Source organism: Poecilia mexicana, unplaced genomic scaffold (assembly GCF_051168715.1).
Source record: "Poecilia mexicana isolate PSO_F unplaced genomic scaffold, ASM5116871v1 scaffold_9, whole genome shotgun sequence".
NCBI classification, from domain to species: Eukaryota; Metazoa; Chordata; class Actinopteri; order Cyprinodontiformes; family Poeciliidae; genus Poecilia; species Poecilia mexicana.
Window position 1 is genome coordinate 14537104 of NW_028263378.1, and position 23722 is coordinate 14560825.

A 23722-nucleotide genomic window follows, 5' to 3' on the forward strand; every position below is an offset into this window, starting at 1 on the left:
CTTTTAATGTTATAATGTAGCTATTCTATTCTATTCTATTCTATTCTATTCTATTCTATTCTATTCTATTCTATTCTGATTAACTATAAAGACACTAATCCTTTGCAGTTGTCACCGCTAGGGGGAGGCAGTGTTATTCTTCAAGATTTCTTTTTCCAGTCCGAAGTCTTGTAGCAAATGTAGCAACATTTAAGGAAAATTATATGTTTACAGTTGCAAATAACTATACCATTATATTACCCAAATTAAATTATTATTTTGGGTAATATTGATATTTATTAACAAAATTAGGCTATTTCATTGATACTCTTGTATTCACCATGTACATTAAAAGAAGACTATAAATCCCTGAAAGCAATAATCTGAAAGGCAGTTTTGATATGATGACAGCAAACCTTGATAAAGTGACATGATAATCTTCTGTTCTTCATGTCGCTGCCATATTTTTGCTTATTCTTTTGTCTCTTTAGTCTTTTATAAAGCTGGTTTTCACTTTGAAGTTGTGTCAAGTTCAAATCTTTGAGAAGATCTTTTAATAAAGTTCTGATCAGGTTTCAACTTATCCCCATTGGGATCATAAAGTACACAGCATTTGAGAAGCTTAAATGTTGTAGTCATTGAACCTAATACTTTTGATTGAAAAAAGTACACTGAAATTGTATCCCTGTTTACTTTGGAAGGCTTCCAAATGCACTTTTCATTAGGCATAAAATATTCACACAAATTAAGACATATAAAAATATATGTGATCTTACTACGTATTACATAATGAAGCAATTCAATTTAAGTTCTGTTTACAGCAATTCACATGGCATCTCAAGTCACTTTACAAAAAAATTGTGTTCTATCCAATCATACATTCACTCCAAATGATCATATTTAAACAGTCCACTATTGAAATTGATAAAAAAAAAAAAAAATGAACAAAAAATGTTTTCTATTTAAGGAAATTCACTCCTCCAGAATGGGCATGTAGTGACAGTAGACAATTGCTTGAATTATGTATTTTCCAGGCAGCTAGTACCACTTTATAGCATAATCAAGTAACTATGTTACCTTCAGCTGTTCTAAAAATGCTATATATATTAAAAGAGCAGCAAAAACACAACACAGTAGTGTTTAAAGAAAATAAAATACATTTTACTTTCTTTGAAATTGGACCTGTCTCTTTAAAAACTCCTGCTCTTTCTGAAACTCCGCCTTCAGTAAGTCATCACAACAGCTCTCCTCTATTAACCATTTAACAATGTTTCTACTAGTGTTGCATTGAGAAATAGCTCCTGAGGTCATTAGATGCGCAATTACAAAAGGTGGTTTGCTAATTGCTTCTGGCGAGTCTGACGGTGTTGAGTTGGGGGAGCCATGGGGTTGGGCTGCTCTGTAAGGCAGAAGTTTGGAAGCTAACTGCAGCTTTAAGGTGGAGCTGTGCCTTGAAGGTGGTGCTTAGGTCCAACCATTAGTTTTGGACAGCTGAATAGTTGCCATGGGAGATCAAAGGAGTTCACAAACATGCAAGAATCAAGGCAACGCCCCAGGTATGTTATAATATGAAATGTACATCTAAAAAAGTTGATTTTAAAGGATACTGCCTCTTTAAAGGCTTTAGGATGGAAGAGAGCACAAACAGTTAGCTGCAGCAATAACTTTGTCTAGGAAAGAGTCAAGATGAAACGGTGACAGTCTTTCCACTTTTAGGTGATGGATTGTGCAATCAGATTCTCAAAGCGTGCAATAAAGTTTTATAACTTACATCAACTTCAACCTTGTGCAGCCTATTCCCTGACTCATCTGCTGTGTTTCTTGTTCTCTATAATGCTGTTGTTCTCTGGCAAACATCTTAGGTCTTCACAAACTACTGGATTTAAGCTAATGTAAGCTTATGTACTGGCCACTTTAATTACTAATAAAGTGACATCTGGATTTTATTTCAATACAGTCCATAAAAGTTTGAGGTCGAAACATGATAAAATGTGAAATGTTCAAAACGGTGTGAATGCTTTTGCTGGGCACTTTAAGCTAAAGCAGGCAGAAATAACAGGTTTTTTTTGGTAAAGATTATAGGTCAATGTTGTGTTTTTGCTGCTCTTTGACCAAACACAGATGACCTTCAACAACTAGAGCAAATGCAATTGCAAAATCTGTGCGCCAGCTGTTTTGTTACCTAAAGTGAACTGCTGCAGAATTGATTCACAAACTTTACATTTGATTTTATCTTGAGTTTTCAGTCACATTATCTCAAATGAAGCAAATGAAGTTGCTTTCTTTCCAGCTCTTTTCATGCAAAGATAGTTTGAAGGACTGTCATCTGAAAATGAAATGACAAATTTAGTTTTTCTGTGCAGTGAGCTTTGCTGCTTTTAGCCACTATGTAACAGTAATACAGCATTTCAGTCGTCCTCTGCATATTTTGCTGCTGCTTTATTTTCCCTTTTTCCTATTCTGCTAAAGCATCTCCCCTTTTTCTTTCTTCAGCATCCAGATGATGAGCCACGGTGACTGTGTCCAACGAGGCCTCGTTCAGATCAGTGAGAAACCGTGTGTGAACAGTCCTGTCTCCCAGCGTGCTCATTGAGCAGCTATGAGACCTCTGGGTTTGAAGTTTTCAACATTTGATCCATGGGAAACCCTTGCAGACAATGATGCTGGTTAACAATGTAGCCCCAGTTCGGAGTGTCCCCTGAGAGCCTCTGCACACTGCAGATCTTATGACCTGTCCTGGATACATCTCCCCACTGGGAATGGACCACTCCCATCTGGCTTGGTACACTAGGAGAAGGTAGAGTTACATACTCTTTCTGGTACCGAGACTTGGGCCACGGTTGTTGTTCATGGATAAAATGTGTGTTGGTATGCGTGGATATGAAGGTGGGCTGAGGGGATTTAAAGCAGAACTTGGTTACATAATTCCCCCTTCGGCTACCAAACCATGACTTATTTTAAAAGTTTGCATTAAGTTGCAAATAAAATATTTCTCAATGCTGTATAATTTGATCAAGTTGGAACGGAAATGAACTTTTCTTCATTTTGGACTAAATACAAATATTTACTCTTTCTGTCATGACTTAGAAAAATTATGTCAACATTGGAAATCTTCTCTGTGATCCCAGCTCTCCTTGTGACGCCTTTAACAGAATAATCGACAATCAGTCCACAGATACTCACGCCAAGAGTTAACAAAATAAACAGTTTAGTTCAACGTTCCACCCATAATTGGTTTAACTTATGAGTGCAGACCTCCGATGGTGTAATTGCTTTTGTCACTTACAGAATACAGAGTCTGTTTGCTATAAAGCAGGATAGTTAAAAAAAATAAGATGAAAAGGGAAATGAGATGTACTGTAAATATAGAAGTTTTTTTTTTCTAAATCAAATTCTTTCTTTGTAATTAATTCTGATGGGTTAAGAGATTTTCGGGTAATTGGATTTTCTCATAAAACATCAGTAATAAAAAAATATATATCAAACACGTACTAGCAACAAGGTTTAATTTGGTTTGATTTTCTTTTTATATCTGAAAACAAAACCCATAACTCTTTGACAAAGAGAAACAAAACATTTTGCAATTTTCTCACTCTCTGTTGCCCTCAACACCTAAACAAGTAAAGTAAATGCTTCAGCCCATGACATCAATGCCCATATTTTATATTGGCATTGATCGGTGTTGCTTTAACACAGAGCTCACAATGTGATAGAAAAATGTGACGAAACTAAAAAGAATTTTAAAAAAAAATATCCAAATATAAACTCATCATGACAGAAGAAACAGCGCCTCCTACAGCGGAAGTATACAATAATTGTAGTGCCCGTTTGGGAATGTGTCAGAAGTCAGATTTTTTTTTTTTTTTGCTTCTCTTTCATTATGAGTTTTAAGAATATATTTGTATTTAGAATCCTCATCCACATAGATACAAAAATCGATTTCTGGTTATTCGTTTTTAAGAAAATGTTTGATTGTATTCACATACATAAATGGGAAAACTTTTTCCAAGTTTATGTTTATTATTTGCATAATGGGCATAGTTCCTTTTTACTCACTATTTTCACATATTATTTTTAAAAGAGCTGTAGCAGAAGAGTGTCACTGTTTTGATTGAGCTCTTTAAATAAAAATATGTCTGAGTTCTTCTCAGTCTATGTATTTATACATAAAATATTTGACCCAATTCCTACAAGAACATGTTTTATCCCAACAGAAAATAATTTGTATTTAAATTTGACAAATATATTTTAAAACAAAAATGTACAAAACAGTAAAGGTTTTTGGTTTCAATCCATGGTTTCTGAGACTAAAACATGGAGGCACTAAAATCTCAGTGCTTAACCATTTTATTGAGGATTTATATCAATGAACTACTTCTCTAATTCTTGTGAAAGTTGGGTTATTTTTGGAACACAGTAAACAGTTTCAAATCTTATAAAGAGAAAGCCAAAAGGGCTTCAGCAGAGATAGAAACCTGTACCTTTGAACTCACTTAACCAGATGCTCTTCTGTTTATTGTGTTGTCTTAAGATAAACTAAACTAAGTTAGACTAAGTTAAACTGAGCCAGTCTAAGCTAAAATGTGCCCTGCTGCCATTTAAATCATCATATAAGCAATAGAGTGATCAAATCGTGTCATTCTTTTTTCCGAATGAAAATGGGTTAAGAGGTGTTTCAGAAAATCTTCACATACTCATTTAGCAGTTTTAAATAAAAGTTTTGTGATACGTTCAACATCCATTTTTTGTGGTTTGGCTCGGTGAATTACGTTAGCAGTATGACAGTCACTCTGTGGGTCTCTGTTATGAAGGTGTGGAATAGTGATAACAAATTACATTTTTTATTATTAAATAAAGTCAAGAGTTTGGCTCTGTCGCATCTGGTGTTGTTCATACAATGTTCAGGGAGAACTTTTGCTATTAACTCTTGATGTAGTCCACATGAAGCTGAAATACAAAATGTGATCACAGATTAAAGACGGATTCACTGCCTGCATGCTGGCTCAAGAATGTCACCATAAGCTCATGACTGAACCAACAACAATGAAAGTAATGGATGAATCCTCTTAAAAATATTTACATTCCTCCCACAAAAATGTGGTTAACATGCGGTAACATGTATGAAGCTGAGGCCACTGCCGAAGCAACTATATGTTAAGACAAGTTTTCTGAAAATAAACCTGGACATTTGTGACCAATTGCAAGATTCGAAGAAGAGCTTTTTGAAAGAAATTGTTGGATCATCCTCGATTTCCTTCATTGTTGTCTCTTTGTCCAAACAAATAAAGCAGCAAGTTTAAAAATCGGATCAGCAGCATTGACAACATAACATCAGACATTGCATTCTATGTGACTCGGGCTAAAGCCAAAGTGTTGAAAGAAGCCGTTCAGGGTTTCTGAAACCCAGGAGATGATGGACAGGGATTCTGATAGATTACATGTCAAGGACATTCATAAACAGGAATCGATTTTTGTGCTCAAAACCAGCAATGCTCACCCTGGAGTCTCGGCTGAATGATGATTTAACCAACAGCTAATTGTACTATGGTATAATTTCACTGCCTAAAAAAGGTTTTATCTCTGTTTGTTCTCATTGTTGAATTTAGAGGTTGTCTAAATATGAACTATCTCCTAACAATCGCATACCCTCAGATCAATCTTGTCTTTTTAGTTTTCATTTCAGAGCTCTGTTGGAGAACATTAGAGAAGAAACGGCATTATAAAGACCACAGAAGACAGATGATAGGCCAGGAATAAAGTTGGGGAGATGGATGTAAAACAATATCTGTGGCTTTGACATCTCAAAGCATCCCTGTTTTTTACGCTCATTTGAAATGTATTGACTGTGAAATAACTGTAAACTAGCAGGCCAGGCAATGAGTGCATTATTTAGAGAGCCAATTCTAACTCAGCCACTGGCAGGGTCCCCTGCATGAACTTATATTAGCTTTATAGTTTGGCAGCAGCCATGTAGGTTTACAACAAATATGAGGAAGATGATGCAAAATACTCTGTGAGGCTGAAAACTAGCATTGCACATCACCCTACACAGAATCACCACCATGACAGAAGAGGTGGCAGTATAAGGCTGCTGGGATGATTGTTCTCATGGCAAGATGGACACAGGACAACTAAAGAAAACCTCTTAAAACTACAGTAGATAACTTTTATAGAGTTAAGTTGTCCCTGTGTCCTGACAGTAGAATATGAGACAATCTGTGAAAAATTAAGCTCCTCTGTCTCCTCCCTGCAGTCCTACAGCCACCTGCAGAAACACACTCCTTGGTCAGAAACAACCAGTCATAGCCAGGAGGAGGGCATTAGCACTGACACCCTATGTGCTACAATGAAGTGGTTTAAATGAGTGTATTCATTGGCAAGAAAGATCCAAGAAAAAACCAACTGAGAGCCTGTACATTTTAAGACTTTTATAGACGATCACGGTTCAATCTGATAATCTGATACACTTTGCAAGCAATGGGTGTTAATTAACAAAAAGAAACTTCAAAATCTTCCAAAAGAGTTGTAGTGACTGAAGAGAAAAATCATTATTTGCTAATATTTAACTGGGAGGTTGAATACAAATTCATTAAGTCTTTTTACATCTTTAGTTGTAAAACATTTAGAAAAGTTCTTTGTGTTGGTGCCTCACATAAAATTATATTTTAAATTTCTGAAAATGTGTGATTTTAATGTCACAAAATGTGGAAGGGTTTTGTAATATGAACACTTACAAGCCAATTTACTAGGTCTTTCTTCTACATTCCAGAAAATGAAACATTCACGTTCAGAAATCAGTCAGTTCTAAATTGATCGAGTGAGTATGTGAGCACATGTTTGTTTGTTTTGTTTCATCGGTCTATCGAATGCCAGGCTTGTGATAGACACCTGCTCAAGTGACCTGGTTGTTGATTTCTGGAATGTACTGAGACAGAGTCTCACATGAGAGGCAGAGTCAATGTTTGGTGATTACACAGCCAATTGTACAAATTTAAATCTGCAAGTCACAATGACATGCTGACATAAGGTATGAGAGCTGTTACTCGTTGTCCTACATTGAACCTTTTGATAAATTAGCTAAGTTAAAGTGATCCTTTATATCCAAGGATCAAATGAAAAAGTTTGACACTTAACATCTTTTTAACCTATTATTTTGGGACCGTTTCCCTGTTACATGAAGCTGGTTAAATTTGCCATCTTACGGTCGAATTACCCTTATAGTCCTACATGAATTACGGAAATCACACTTGACAAAGAAAGTTTGAAACTCATTGTACTTGTTCATATAAGTTAAGTATGAAGTGTCTGCCTATCTGCTACAAAACGTCTTGAGAAACAAAGTCTTGCTTATCACAAGTATTATTCCCCCGAGCTTTTCAAGGCCTCTGAGACCACAATTTGTATCTGAAAGGTTTTTTTTTTTTTTTTTACATCACAGTGGGAGACTCTTTCATAATTTAAAACATGTTGCAGCTCCACTTGGAATTTTCCTCAAACTAACTCAAACCAAACACTGTAATAATGTGCAGCTCCTTTTCCTAAAGCGCATCTAAATAATCTGATCCGAACACAAAGCAAAGAGAGAGAAAAAATCTTCTAATTTTAATGAATCCTGTTTTGTTAATCAGTACGCATACATCCACGGTTTTTGTCATATTGCGGGTTTTCCTCATGTTCGAAACACACAAAGTTAATAAAAACAACTCGGGTGAAAAATTGTGCACATAACAACCCACTGTTTATTTAAAACTGATCGTTTTACATTTGGTGGATTTTTCTGCCAGAATAAATACCAATGCATTGCATAATACTCTTGTAGGAAGTGAAGCATCCATTGTTTTAAATAACATGAAGTGTAACTGCACTCTGCTAATTTTCTACAAACTTCCATGAAGCATGATGTACAAATGACGTTGCTTTCTTGGCAGAAGCTAGTTAGCCAGTTGCCCCACTTGCAATTGGCAAATATTTGCTGTCTCTTTTTAGTTTACCATACTAAATTCTACACAGATGGTTTTTTTTTATGTAAACACCAACAGGACTTTGTATAGAGGAAATGTACTGAAAGGCCACATTTTGCTGACTTCTTGGAGATGTTCCAACATCATGCACACGTTGAGCTTTCCAAGAGTTCATGCCCTTTGAACTTTTTCACATCTGTTACAAATAAAATTGTCAGTACATCTTACTTAGGTGTTATTTGACAGGCCCACATAAATTAGTTAGAGCACATAAAAGCAGAAGGAATAGTCTAAGTGGTTTTAAATTTATTCTTTTTTTTTTACACATTACAAATGGTGGTATGCATTATTATTACATCTAGTTAAGCTCACCTTGGTTTAATGTCTCTACAACTTCATCCCCTGTTCTTTGAACTTAATTACGCTGTTTATTTGCTAATCACAGTCAGCCAAATCCATATCCTAGTCACACCAGATTTTACTTGCAAAAATATTTGCAAAGCCTCTATTTTTCTTCTAATTGAGAGCCGTCCACTTGGTTATAACAGTCTATCCCATGGTTCAACTTTCACAACACACTGCTAATCAACCCCGTTTTGTTTGATAGGGTTTGCTTTACTATGTTGACTCATTCTCTGCAGGAACCCCTGGTCAGGCTGAACTTATGAAGCATGAAAAAAACCACTGTCTCAAAGGACAGCTGAGAGAGACAGAAAAACACAAGAAGGTCCTTTTTTCTTTTTTCTTTTTTCTTTTTGAAAAGCTCATTATTCCTCAAGTTTGCCTCCGCCTGAAAAGCACCCCTCCTCTACCTTATTTCATTTTTTTCAGCTGCCTACTCCCCGCCCTCCATTTCCCCTCAAGCCCACGCTGTGCGACTCAGTGACTACCACTTTTCTGCGAGGGCACCGCCTCCATTTTCTCACTGGCTCTTTCGTTCCCTCATCCCTGACGCTGAGCCCTCCTTCCCTTTCCCCACCCCTCTCTTTCTCCACTGAATATCTCTTCATTGCTGGCTGCACAGTCTGCTCATAGCCAAAGGACCTCTCTCACACCGATCCAAGCTTTAAACCTGACCTTTTCCCTGGAAAACTCAGACATTGCTCCAGAGGACCTTATTGCTCAAACCTAAAGGTATTGAAAATAGCCTCTGTGTCCATATTTTATCATCTACTGTACAACTCAGAAGCAGAGCTTCTGTTTTTGAATTGACCTGCCTGTCTAAGCCAAACTGTACACGTGTGTGCAGAAAAGGAAGTTTGCAAATTCTTTACAGCTGCCAGTAGAATGCTGGTGTTTCACTCAGAATGCAGTTTTGTCTTGACTTGGATGTTAAAACATCTTTTATACACCGGATTTCTATCTGTCTTGGTGTTAAGATTGTTTCTGTCAGACACAACAGCAGTCAGAAATGTTATAATTTAACACAGATAACTTGTTTTTGTGCTTGCTCCATGTTTCATCTAACAAAACTTCTTGTCTGTGTCATTCTTTTGAGCAGGTAACTACTAATCCTTTAACCAAAGGAGAGGTGTGACACTCAGGAGCAACAGGACTTGAACCTAGTCATCAGCGCATCTGTAGTGTTTCCGTCACTGCGAAGGCCTGCTTGTGAACAGCAGCTCTGCAGATTCCAGCCACAAATATGACTCAAAGCAATGGAGAGAATCCACAGAGGAGCCGCAGTGGTCTTCACCAAATCCGAGCCGGGATCCAGTCCAGGTCGCTGCTCGCCAAGAAGAGAGTGGAGAACATCAAGAAGGACGAAGTGAAGGGGTTCTTCATGAAAAATGCTTTTGTCATTCTAACCATCACTGCTGTTATTACAGGTAAGGAATAAATTGTCTAGGGATTGCTTTTCTCTTGGACCACTGAATGGTTTATGTTCTGGGCTCTCTGAGCAATTTAATTAATTACAAGTGAGACCTCATCATTCCTTGTAAAAATTCCCCACATAATGGACCAAAGACCTAACACAGTCAGCGCTGATGGATTTAACAGACTAGTCTTTCCTTGACCCCATGCCTGACCTTTGAATTCTCTCTACTGACCCCTGACTTCTGCCCAGGAGGAGGTGAAGCTGACCCGACTAAAGCAAGGGACATCTGCAGCTAGAAATACACCAAGTCAGATTGTTAAATTTAGGATGTTTGTCAGATTTCACAATCTGTCAGCTGGAACTGTCAATATATTTGTGGTGGAGTGAACAATTGACTAATTGGATAAAAATAGACATGTGACTTGTTCTGGTTGAACACTGTTGCTCGACTCTTTCTGGTCCTGAGTAGAATATCATAATTTACCACTTTTTCCTCCACATCTGATCTCCCTGCAGGCATAATCCTGGGATTTTCTCTGCGTCCATACAAACTGTCTTACCGTGAAGTGAAGTACTTCTCCTTTCCTGGAGAGCTGCTGATGAGAATGCTCCAGATGCTGGTGCTGCCGTTGCTGGTCTCGAGTCTTATCACAGGTATTATAAAACAGCTTTGTGTAACAACAAGCTGGATCAGAAAGAGGACGTGCATTCATTTGACAAGAAAAAACTAATTGGAAGTGTTGCTGGATGCTTGTTATATCTTGACTTGTATTAGTAAAAAGGTTTTAGTGTGAAAAAAAACACAAGTTCATAAAAAGAAAAGATTGCATGTACACTATGGGGTAGATGACAAAATATTTAAAATGCCTTCTTTTTACATAGCATATCAACAGTGACACTAGAACAATGTTAACCAGCTAGGGGGCCATCCGGGCCATTGTCTGATGAGGCACACATTCCTGTTCTGTGTTACTTTAACAAGCTGACTGAACAATCCACCCTGCTGAAATCACTAAATGCATCTCATTTCATCGGATAATAAAATTAGAAAACCACGGTTCGAAAAATTCGAAAAATAAATAAATAAGCTATTTATTTTACATAAATAAGAAAAAAGGTAACAGAGAAAGAGACAGATATTAAATGGTGTATTAATAGTTTTTTCATGTGCTGCACTCATTTGATCCTTTTTTTTTAATTTTTTTTTTTTTACCAGCATCTCAATGTTAATGTAGTAAAACTGATCACCCTCAAAGCTTGTTTAATGTAAAAAGTGTTGTCCTTGACTGCACCTGGTTTAAATACTCAGTAACACACATCCACAGATCTACTCCCACGGTCCTTCGTTTAACCTTTTTATCTCACAACTTAAAGACAACGCAACATGCTCCTCCGTCGCCTCGTATTAACAATATTGTATTTCTCTCATCCAACCTTCTCTGTGTCTCCTCTGCATGACTCCACAGCTTACTTCTCATTTTGTCGTTAGAAAATCCTCCCCCTTCGTCTTCTAACACTGTTTCTGTCAACAACTCCTTTTACATTTCGTTCTTTGACTTTTGAGCTTTGTCTTTGGATGAAGCCCTTCTGTTGTGAAACACCACAGATGCCTGCTTGTTTATTATTCTGCGGCTCCACCGATCTATAAGTACATTACAAGCGGTAAAGTGAGCCATATGTTTTGTAAGCCAACATGCTTTGTTGCTATCAAGGTGGATGAGCTCATAAGCGACATCCAAACATGCTGACTTGCAGTTCTGTTCTGAATCACATGTTTGACCTAATAATGGCTTTGATTCGGATGCAACAACAGCAGTTATTCTATTGTGTTTAATGTACGTTACCCAGGTGCTGTTCTGAGCCCTTCCCAGTCGGACCAGTATTTCTGAACAGCAAAAACAGAAGGCGTCCTGGTGAGATTTCTATGGATCGTGGGCTGTTTGTTTGGAAGGAGAAATTGTATTCACTTGTATAATCACCTGGCCAACAGTGCCAGGATGCAGCCAGTGGTTAGTTTTACTTAACCCTGACTGACAAATACTGCAGGAGTAAATGTGCGGCTTTTGTAGTGACTGACAGGGAGAGAGCCCGGTCTTCAGTGGGGATGACACAGACGCATCTTATAATAGTCGGCTTTGTGTTACAGCAGAGCATAACATCAGCATCCTGATTTGTTCACAACACATGATCTCAGCCACAACGTGTAGAGATCACAGAAGTACGTCGTTCAGTTTCCAGGTTGTTTGTCTCTGTTTCCAGAAAAGTATACATTATCAGCAGTTACATTACTACAACAGTTCCTTTTGTCTTCGAGCGCTGTTTTCCTTTGTCCATCAAGGCCAATTAGGAGTAATTATTATCTTTTGATTATTATGATTTTAAAGTAGTAATTATTTCAGTTTTGAGCAATGTTTAGAGAGTTAACAAATGCTATATATTCAAATTAATGAATGGATTGCATCATAGGAGGAATATGATGTACCCCGAATAGTATTAAGAAAAAATTGTAACTCATAGTTTGTCAAAACCTACAGTATTTGTTTTACTAAACCAAACTATAGTGAAAAAAGCTGTCTGACATGAAGAAAAAAAAAACAGAACAAAGGTTATAATAATAAGTAGCATTTTAAAATTATTTGTATTTGTCATCCAGAGCCACAATTGTATTTAAAGGTGCAGTATTATGTAAAATCCACTCTTTTTGAGCTTTACAGCATGTTATAATGCTATAACCTGTGTAACATACTTGGAGTGTTACCTTGATTCTTTCATGTATGTTTGAGAAAGCCTTAAATCTCCTGCCAATTCAGCTGTGTAAAATAGGTAGACCTAGTACTACCTTTGAGGCACAGCTCCTCCTCAGGGCTGCAATTTCCAAGTGGCTCTCCCTCGTGACTCCCCTACTCAGCTCCTTCAGACTAGCCAACTGCAATTAACTGCGCATCAGCTGAGTTCATACTACGAGCTGGTTAATAGAGGAGGAGCAGGAGTTTTTAAAGAGACAGCAGCCCAATTTCAAAGCATTAAATTACAAAATCTAATTTCTTCTAGGTAATATATATAGCATTTTTATAACTACTGAAGTCAACATACTTACTTGATTGTGCTATGAAATTTTACTATATGCCTGAAAACTACATATTACTGTCTCTTTAACATCAGGATCTTAAAATGTTTTCTTTAGCATAATAAGAGTTTGCATGGAGCATATATTTGATTTAATCTTTAGAAAATTGTGTATCCACTCCCATGTCCATGGGTAGGTTGTGTTTAAATCTTTCTTTAGAATAATCATTTCTACAAGTAAGTCAAAATCCTGTTTTACATAAAATCCTGTTAATTTTTATATTCAATAATATTTTTAATGCTAGAGCTAACTTTAACCCTCTGATGAAAAATCATGCAGCTGATGATTATCAAATATGAGGAGACGCCATTTAAAAATAACCACTAAACTAAAATAAAGAGTCATTACAGTAAAAGTTAGTAGTGTAAAAGACAAAAGTACTAAAGATTTAAAACTGTTATTTTTAAAAGTCTATAAACATGTTAATAAAATGATGAACCTTCATCAACTTTAGATATTTCTGATGTCACAAATATAAATTAGTAAAGAGTCACTAGTAAGTCTAATTAATTTTTATCAGGGACATCAATTTAATTTTGTAATTTAGTAATTTAATATTGTTTATATTAAAATGCAGCTTTTTGATTTCATTACTGTTTAGTTTTTTTCACATTTTTGCTGAAAATAATGAATCTGCCAGCCCACTGTGTTTTGATCAGAAACAATAATCTCACATACTTTAGCTTCATCTTTTTTTCCCCCATCCTAAATTAACCAAGCAGCTTTAATCCCACTCTGTTGAAATAACAGCAGTATTTTTCATATATTGAGCAAGACTTTGTGAATAATCTATTTCTGCAATTTCTACAATGACATGTCCAAAGGACATGATTCTGAGTAGTGCTTCTATGTGAAAAGAGTTGTCCCACGTGAAAATGTCTTGCTTCTGAGCTGATTCGATCTACAACTGAAGCTGAGTTGTGAGCCTAAAAACATTCGAGCGGACCTCAGAGGGACCCTATGCAGTGTTTTGAGCTGAATATAGTGGGGCCCCAGAAGGTAAGAAATGAGGGAAGGTAAAGAGGGTTGAGCTGTAAGGCGGATGAGGGGAAGAACAACAGAAAGAGACTTATGAGAAAGAGGCTTATGTGGTCTGCTCATTAAGTGAGAAACAGAACCTCGAAGAAGCTTTGTTTGCTAATGCATTTTTATTTCTTCTCATTTCAGTTGACTCCATCGCACTTGATTCAGTACAGCCTGAAAACTAAATGCTTTACAGAATAATGGGAGACCACCAGAGAGTTTTTATGTTGCAGAGATAAAAAGAAAAAGAAAAGGCCCGAAGAGAAGAAAATACAGTATTACAATTTCAAATTCAAAATGAGGTCTTAACTTTTAAAATTCAGAAAATAACAAAACACATTCTAGTGTTGTACTGCATAAAGTTTCCAAAATGTTAATGTTTGTAGTTGTAACGTGACAAAATGTGAGGAAGTTGAAGGCACTGTACATGCTGTGTTTCACACTGACTCTCACAGAGCCAGACTGATGAGCATTCCCCCAAACTACAAAGAAAGTCATTCAGCTTGCGCTCCTTCAATCTTGTTCCTTTCGATCTTTTGAAAAGATTGAATTGGTGAGGCTGCATCTGTTGTTGCCTGGACAACAGTGTGGAGATCATTGTGAGTACGTGCAGGGTGGACTAAGTCAACAAGTTTTCCCAGGGTCGTCAGACAGGGAACGGGAAGAAAGCGAAGGCGGAATGAAAGAGAACTAGAAAAAAGAGAGGAGGGATAAAAGATTTGGGGAGAGACAAGAGGAGAACAGACTGGGGTGCAAAAAGGCACCCTGAAAGAAGAGATGGTGATGGAGGTGTGGAAAAGAGAGGAGATGAAAAAAAACTGGGGATGAGTGAATGAAGGAGGAGAAGGAGAAGATCAGAAAGAGACAGACTAAAGCCTGAGTCCTAAACTGATGAGGTGATAGGAACAAACAGGTCCAATTCTGGGGCAGCATGTCCATCCAAACACATTTGTACTCTTTCTAATGATACTGTTTGATACTTCTAATTGGTTTTCTAATCATTTTCACTCTACTGAGTCATTCCTAAACTCCAAAGTTCTTGAGGCAGGCAGTAAAGTTGTGATCTTCAAACAACACTGACCTTCTGAGGAATCCACAGACGTCTCAGCAAACATCTGTAGAATCAAAGAGCTACAAAGGCATACATAAATCTCTCAAACAGACAAAGCCTGCTTAGAAAACTCTGAAGAAAGATAATAGTTGAATTGAACTATTTTAAAGCAGCCTGTCTCCTAATTCAGGTTTTTTTTTTTTTTTTTGTGGCCTTTTTTTCCATCTTTGTCCCTACAGATGGTTTATTGTGAGAACCATTAGCTCTCAGTCTGCTTCAGGTTTTTGAAATTTAGTAGTAAATCTTGTTCTTAAATTGAAAAACTTTGCCAGACACAACAAAGAGTTGCGCTGAAAGGGATTAAAGAGACATCACTTGTACATAAAGTTACACCTTTCCCTGTATCCTTTTCTCTGAGGGACAAACAATGCCCTAGATTTAGCCAAGAAATCAGCAACTAACATCTCTGCACACTGTGTTCACAACAAACTGATGACACACAGAGAGAGAGATGTCGGACTTTGCAGAAGCAGAGATTGTGTACTACTTTCTTCGGTTTGTGGACAAAATGACAATTCAAGATCCATATTTTGGATATTTTACCTCTGCAGCTGTTTGTGAATTTGCTAAATAAAAGTAGATTTTATTAGTTTCCCCCAAAGGGATTTAGCAGCAGGTGTTGTTTTTCCAGCATTAAAGGTCGCAGTCAGATTGTGTTTCTTGTGGCTCTTTGTTGTCGGAGTCAGAGATGATAATCCAGTTGGGTGTATTCCCCCTGTAATCACCAAACCTTTTCCCAGGCTAACTGGACACACAAAGGCACTGAAATTAGCGGCACATCAATGCTATTCTGATTGCGGTGGGCAGGCGTAACTAATAATCACAATCAAATTACTACCAGCTTTCAAAAGTCAAACACCCCTGCTAAGTTACAGTCTTTTGTGCTAAAGAATAAAAATATAACAGAGATTATGATAAATTATTTTTAAATGTCGTTAACATTTATTCTGATGTAAATGCTGTATAATTAACCTGATAAGTCAACAAATCTATTTGATGAGAAGTAAGTAAAAAAAGACTGAAATAACCTATTTCTGCAGCTAGTGTTTTCAACCTTAAACAATTGTTTGTCAATGCATATTTTTATTTAATTTCGCTATGAATCAAATTTCCTTTAGCTTAAGACATAATTTTGAGAAGATCAACAGGATCTCACTACATAAAGGTATCATTTTGGTGAAGAATTAAAAAAAAAAATCCAAGATGTATAGATGGAGGTTAAGTTTTGGTTTTGATTCATACATATGTTTGGCACAAAACCAACAATGAAAAGTTCCCATGCTTTGGAAATGTGGTGGTATTACCATCAAAATCTTGGGTTGTTTTTCTAAAGGGAGAACTGGGGTTTTTGTCAGGGTAAATCAAATTATGAACACCTCAAAAGTATTCTGTTTTAAAGCAAAACCTTCTGCTATCTGTATAAGATTGAAAAAGAAGTGGAAGTTCACTTGTAGCAGCACAGTGAGTCTATGCAATTATCAAAGCAACAAAAAGATGACTGCATGAGAAGAAAATTAAAGTTTTGGAATGGCCTTGTCTAAGTACAAAACTAAATTTTGCAAAAACAAAATATGTGAAATACCTGCAGGGCCTGTAGACAAAGTATATCTTTGCAATCTGAGACTTTTGCAAGATGCAGTGGAAAATATTGTAAAGTCAAAATGTGACAGATAAGCTGATAGACTCCTACCATAAAAAGTGAATGCTTCTTTAGACTCAAAAGGGTTCTTTTGGTAATATATTAGTATCAGGGTGTGCACACTTATGCAAGCAAGCTATCAGAATCAGCTTTTTTTGTTTTTAGCCAAGATATTACTCACAAACATGAAATTTCACAGTACACAGACACAATTGGAGCTTTTTGCCATTGTTTATATGTTCAAATATTTTCCGCTACTTGGCATATTAAAGGTGGGGGAAAAAATATGCTGCTGAATAAACACACTCCTACAGCGGCAGAAATAGTACATTTTTGTGCAATACATCAAAAAAAAATAAAAATAAATAAACAAAACATTTTTTCTTTTTGAATGATTTTGTCCTCTTTAGGTATCGCCTCTCTGGATAGACGGGCTTCTGGTAGAATGGGCGTGAGGGCAGTGATCTACTACACCACCACAACTGTGATTGCTGTGTTCATCGGTATAGTCATGGTGCTTATTATTCACCCTGGAAAGGGATCCAAGGACGAGTTCACCAAGCAGCAACAGATAGAGCAGGTCAGCCCTGCTGATGCCTTTCTGGATCTTATCAGGTATTCAAAACAGTGCTTCCTAAACAACCCAAAAGGGTTTCACCAAAAATCAGGCAGCAAAACCCACATGTGTTGTAAGTGATCATTTTGTCTTGTAAATAGACTAAGGACATAGAGATATCTTTTATCCATTCAGGTGTACCAGCAGCAAAGTGAAAGTCAAATGGATTATAGAAACAGAAAATGTGAAGAAACTATACAGTAAATACAAATTTACAACATAAGAACATGACATGCAGTTATTTAAAATAGCATGTCAGGTTAAAAAAGCATGCAACTGAGTAGGGAAAAGTGAAAATCTGTACAAAATGTGCATGTGTCTACAAAAAGAAACTATTTGCAAGAAATAAAAAACTGCAAGAAAATGAAAGGACCTACTCTCGCTTTGGAGTTGCCACACTGTTGCTTTTTAGATTTAGAAACTGTTCAGAAACACAAATTGTTCAAAAGCACTTAACTATTTCGAAAGAAGAACTTGTTTATCACAGAAAAGCAGGTGCTCCAGGTTCACTCTTTAAAATATTTACTTTTTATTGTTTTTATTTTTTTTCTCCAGAAATATGTTTCCTCCAAACCTTGTGGAAGCTTGCACCAAACAGGTATATTTTCTTTTTCCGATCTCTCTAATTAAATATTCTAGAAGTGAAATGAAATTATATCATCCAAATGTAGGCCACTCAAAGAGACGTTACACTGATATTTACTCACCAGTGTAGCTGAACTAGATGATGTTTCTCTAGATGAAGATTTGGTTTCATGTTCCTTCTGAAGCATCCAACATCACAAATGTCCTTCTTACGAAAAGCTCAGGTGAATATTTTTACTTTGTAAGCGTCACATAATACGAACTTGGCATTATTATATTTAAAATTTATCACTTAAGATGTCAGAGAACAGCCATTAAATATTCTCTGAATGATGGAGATTTCTTTTGACAAAAAAATTTGTATTCTTTCATTAGGTTTTGCCCACATGCCTTCTTTCAATATCAACATTGTATTATTAAAACATGCCAGTATAACAGAATTTTCCAAAGCCAGAGAAAATTTAAATTAAAGTTATTTTGCAGGATGTTGTTTGAGTTTGTTTCCATGAAATCGAGCTCTTGAAATTTTGAAGTCGGGAAGAAATTAAAAGAAAAATCCCATCAAAACAGTTTTCAGAAAACGATATGAATAGTAATTGCATTATTTGATTATCCAAAGGGGAGTTTCCAAAAGTTGGATGGGAACTTTAGCTGTTGAGATCCTTGCAAGTTTCCACTCTCATTTCCTATTTTATACACGCATGTAATCGAGGAAGCACTCTGAGAGATATGGACAACAAAATGGTAAAATAGCAGGATGAATGGATGAATGGATGTGCTGTTGGGCAGGCAGGCAGTTATGTAAAATACTGAATCACATTAATCCTAAAAAACACCAAAATAGCAATTTAATTTTGAAATAAACAAGAAGCTTTAAATCCAGGCCAATCAGCCCTGACCCACTGCACCCAGTGATTGGACATGCAAATAAGCAATAGAAAATTAATTTTGGTCGCAAATGATCCTGTGTGTGCACTGTGGCGCTCTCGAGACCACGCAGTCCTGGCCAGACAGCATTGACTGAGTCTGAAAATAAAACACTTTTAGATCAATTTTCCCAAAACAGGAATTAATTAACTCACATTTGTTTTTCTTTAAACTTCAGTTCAAGACGCATTATGCCAAGAGAGTAATCCATGTGACTGTTACGGTGAACGACACAATATTCCTCCAAAATGGCAGCCAGCAAATAGCCCAAGAGGAGATGATTCCAGTGCCAGGATCAGTGAATGGGATTAACGCCCTGGGCTTGGTGGTGTTCTCCTTGTGCTTTGGTCTGATCATTGGGAACATGAGGGAACAAGGACAACCCCTCAGAGACTTCTTTGACTGCCTCAATGAGGCCATCATGAGGCTGGTCGCCATCATAATGTGGTATGTACTAGAAATGTGAGCTAGAAAAACGGATTATCAAAAAGAAATGACATGTAGTGAAATGTTTCAATCCTTTTGTAAAACTCGCTATCCTCAGGTATGCCCCTGTTGGTATTTTGTTCCTCATTGCTGGTAAAATTGTGGAGATGGATGACATTTCAGCCATGGGCGGCCAACTGGGAATGTATACAGTAACCGTCATTAGTGGCCTGCTCATCCACGCCATCATAGTCCTCCCAACGCTCTACTTCATTATCACCAGAAAGAACCCCTTTCTATTCATTGCTGGGCTGCTGCAAGCACTTGTTACTGCCCTTGGAACATCTTCTAGGTTTGTGATTCAACTGACATAGACAAGGAGATGTCTTCATGAACATTTTCACTGTGTCTTATGACTTTTCCCATTACTCCTTCTGTTCTCACACAGCTCTGCCACATTACCCATCACTTTTAAATGCCTGGAGGAAAACAACAAGGTAGACAAGCGTGTGACCCGTTTTGTTCTCCCTGTTGGAGCCACCATAAATATGGATGGAACAGCTTTATATGAGGCCCTGGCAGCCATCTTTATTGCACAGGTCAATGATTATGACCTTAACTTTGGACAGATTCTCACCATCAGGTATTGCAAAATTTTGCTGCTCATAACAATATTAGTTCAAAAATACAAAACAAAACAAAAAAAACAGGACTCAATTAAATAATCTTTTATCCCAAACTAAATGTACTAAGCTAAATCTGCTAAATTTGTGGCTCTTTGATTGATAAACTGTGCTACAACATCTAAAAAGTGTGACATTTGCATTCAGTCCTTCTGAGTCAACACTTTGTACAATCCTCTTTCACTTCAGTCATAGCTGCTGCCATGTTTGGTGTGTTTTCTACTGTGTCTGCACAACTTTGGGGGTTTTGCATATATTTATTCTTCAAAAGAGAGATTTAATATCATCCATCATTCTCTTGTGTTGGTCTTATCCCACTGAATACATTGACATTTTTGGCTGTGGGTGATAAATTGTGGAAAGGCTTAATGGATATGAATTCCTTTGCTTTAGCACCATCAGAAAGAAATGCCACAGCAACCAAAATTAGAAGGTTACTGAAAAAAAAAGAGATGCATAATATTTTGGGGTCTATCATTTTCTCCTCAGCATCACAGCCACGGCAGCCAGCATTGGTGCAGCTGGAATACCTCAGGCAGGCCTGGTTACCATGATCATAGTGCTAACATCTGTAGGTCTTCCGACAGACGACATCTCACTGATCATTGCTGTTGACTGGTTCCTGTAAGTATCCAGGAGAATGGGCTTTAGCCACTCCCTTTGAATGGCGAATTAACAACAAGTTGCAGATTTTGTTCAAAATGTACTAAAGCTATACATCGCAATTGCTCTGTTTGCCTATTGATTGAATTTTGAATATGCCCTGCAGTCTCGGCATTATTTAAAGGGACGCAGTGTTTTATGTTCTTTTGTTGGTGCATCTTGAAATCCTGTTTTTGCATTCTTGACTGTTTTCATGTTCTTTCTCTGTTTCTCAGTGATCGATTGCGCACCACCACCAACGTCCTTGGTGACTCCATCGGAGCTGGCATCGTAGAACATTTGTCTCGGCACGAGTTGAGAGTCAATGACCTAGAGTTGGGCAACCAGACGGTTGACCAGCCAGAGAAAAAGCCATATCATCTAATTTCCCCAGAGAACGAATATGAGAATGAGAAGCCAACTCCAGATGACACTAAAATGTAGTGGCGAGATTTCTACCCTTTCTCTGATATGACCTTTTGAATTCTCACAAGAAAGGGATTTTTTGGGTTATTTTTAAATGCAATTATATGTCCTGCCTGAACATATTTCAGGCCAAATAAGCTCCACTAATGTGTGATGCTCCTCTTTACACCCTGCAGACTGGAAACAATCTATGGTCATGTTGGCTGTTCTGATGTAAAAAAAAAAATGTCTCTAATTTATGGTAAAATACTGGCAACTAAACTTTAACCACCAAATTAGAGACATTTTTTTTTACAGTGTAGGACAAAGATCCATCCTGAGATACATAACTAAGCTGTCTGTGGCCTTCATTCCATATTTCCTACTTGCTAGATGTAATGACCAACATCATTCACTAGAGGGAGGTATTTCTGTTATTTTAAACACTTAAGTACGCAGCTCAGAGTACATAGTAATGACTGCTTTGAGATTGAGGCTTTTTGTTGAGTAACTGCTGATTTATGTGAAACCTTAACATATAGTTATACTACTCTCTGTAAACTAATGAAATGTGTAAAATATCATTCAAATAGAATGGTTTACCAAACTCTTTGTTGCAAAAGGGGTTTTTTCAAACCCCTGCACAAGCACAAGTGGCTTTAACTGCTTTGTACATATTTTAGATTTATTAGGGTATGGTATGTTCTACAATTAGGAATGTATAGTTTTGGGTCTCAACTGACCAAAGCAGTAAGTGTAGCTGTAGTAGTAATAGAAGCTATATATTTTTTGTACACATAACCGGAATAAGATGTCATGTTGTTTTTGTTATGCAGCTTCCTCAACCAGTGGTTAGAGTCAACTAGGCCAAGTAAACTACTTTAATATTCAAGGTCAATTTACCTGACTTCGCTTAGGATGTGATGGATTATTAATCCAAGAGGTAAAGCCATTCATTTTTAACCAAAAATAAAACAGGAAAAAAAAGCATAATTTTACTCAAACATGTAAACAATCCAAAGACTTCAGTGATGTTTAGTAGAAAACATGTTTAAGCTTTTATTTCTCAGATTAAACAAGAACATGAAATTTGGGGCATTTAAAAGATGAAAACGGTGTCTTTCTTGGTATGCAATTTACTTTGCTATTTGGTTTTTCAAATTACCAGCTTGTTTATTTTCTCAATATGTGATAATATGATGCAACATAAATGCATGAACGTTTCATCAGATTTGGATGGTTTTGAATAGCAAATAGATGGCAGAATATAAAAGATTTTATTCTGTGTTGCACTATTTTCTAGCTTGTGTTTCTCAGCAAAAGCCGATACTGATTTTGTCTGATTTAACTGTGCTCCCTGTTAAACACATTCATTTTCAGCTGCATTTTTAATTTGTCTGGCTTGCTGTTTCTTTATCAACTCATTGAATATATGGATTTGCATTTTCATAGTAGATATTTTGTTTAGAAGGTTATTTCAGAAATAGTGTACTTTTATGAAGACCTGTAGATAAATATGTAAGAGAATTTTGGATTCAAATTGCGATGTATGTGTTTCTTGAAGATTGTATAAATACAGAAGATGTAACTACATCCTCCTTTAGCCTTATGACCAATCTGTAATTAGATTACACACTTATGGGAATTGAAAGGTTAATTTGTTTACAGTTGCTGGTGACTCATTTGGTACAAATGCTTCTTCTCATGCATTCGCATGCAAACATATTTGATTAGATAGCTGTAGTTTTGATTTGCATGAAATATTTTTATTAAAAAAATACATGAGCAAATCATTTGGAAGTATGTTCATTATTTCATCACAAGGAAGAAAAATCTAAAACAAAGCTGAATTAGGTTTTATCTGTTTTGGGTTGCAGTAGCTAAAATAGACAAAGTGAAGCAAGTCAAGTTGGAAGTTTTTATTTCTACTACAAACCGTAGCCAACAGATGCAGCTTCAACTAGGTAACTAGATGTTGATCAAATCTTTAAAGAAATGAAGAAAATTGCCATAAATAAACTAAACCTTAGAAACTGGTGGCCAGAGAGCATAAAGTGTAGTACCTGTTTTTAATCTACTTAAATAAGATTTTGCCTAATCCAGGAATTAGATTAATATCAAACTACTATACGTTTTCAGGGAAAAAATGAATTTCCCAAAATGCATTTGAGAAACTACTTGTAAGCCATAATATATTTAAGTATTTCATTTAATGCTCTACCTCATATTACAGATTCAAGACAACCTTCGTTTTTAGTTTGCCACAATCAGAATCTTGTTTTTGAAGTCAGATTGTAGCTTCCATTGATTTTCTACACTCAAAATAAATTCTTGGTATTTCTAGTGAAAATGAATATCTATAGATGATTATACAAAATGTTCTTAGTACCCACAACTGTGTAGTTTTGTATTATGTGTATTTTCAAATTTGAACACCTAAGTATCTTTTCAAGTGCTTTGCATCTGCACTTCTTCAAAAACACATTGAGGTGTTTGGGTACTAAAGACACTTTTTTTTGCATAATCTAAAATCTTTTGACTGTTTCATCACTTTTTGTAAATCCTTTCTGATAATTTACAGGCCTCCTATTTTCCTGCAACCCAAAGTCACTCTTTTGGGTTGAGATCTGGTGACTGTGGAGGTCATATAGTGAACTCATAATGTATAAGAAACCAGTATGTTGCCATCAGAAGATATGTAAACAAAGATCATAAAGAGAGTAATGTGGCCTGCAACAATACTCAAATAGGCTATTGCACTTAAACTCTGCTCGGATGC

General features: G+C 36.6%; 1 protein-coding gene across 1 annotated transcript; it reads left to right on the plus strand.

Annotated features, from left to right (window-relative positions):
- The first annotated feature begins 1275 nt into the window (after positions 1–1275).
- slc1a3a (solute carrier family 1 member 3a) lies at positions 1276–22736 on the plus strand. Its single transcript, XM_014994272.2, has 12 exons — positions 1276–1535; positions 2473–2776; positions 8582–9074; positions 9442–9769; positions 10276–10413; positions 17070–17274; positions 17831–17873; positions 18966–19234; positions 19332–19565; positions 19662–19856; positions 20386–20520; positions 20775–22736. The coding sequence occupies exons 4-12, from the start codon at positions 9586–9588 to the stop codon at positions 20980–20982; spliced, it is 1611 nt and encodes a 536-aa protein (XP_014849758.1). The 5' UTR covers positions 1276–1535; positions 2473–2776; positions 8582–9074; positions 9442–9585; the 3' UTR covers positions 20983–22736.
- The last annotated feature ends 986 nt before the right edge of the window (positions 22737–23722 follow it).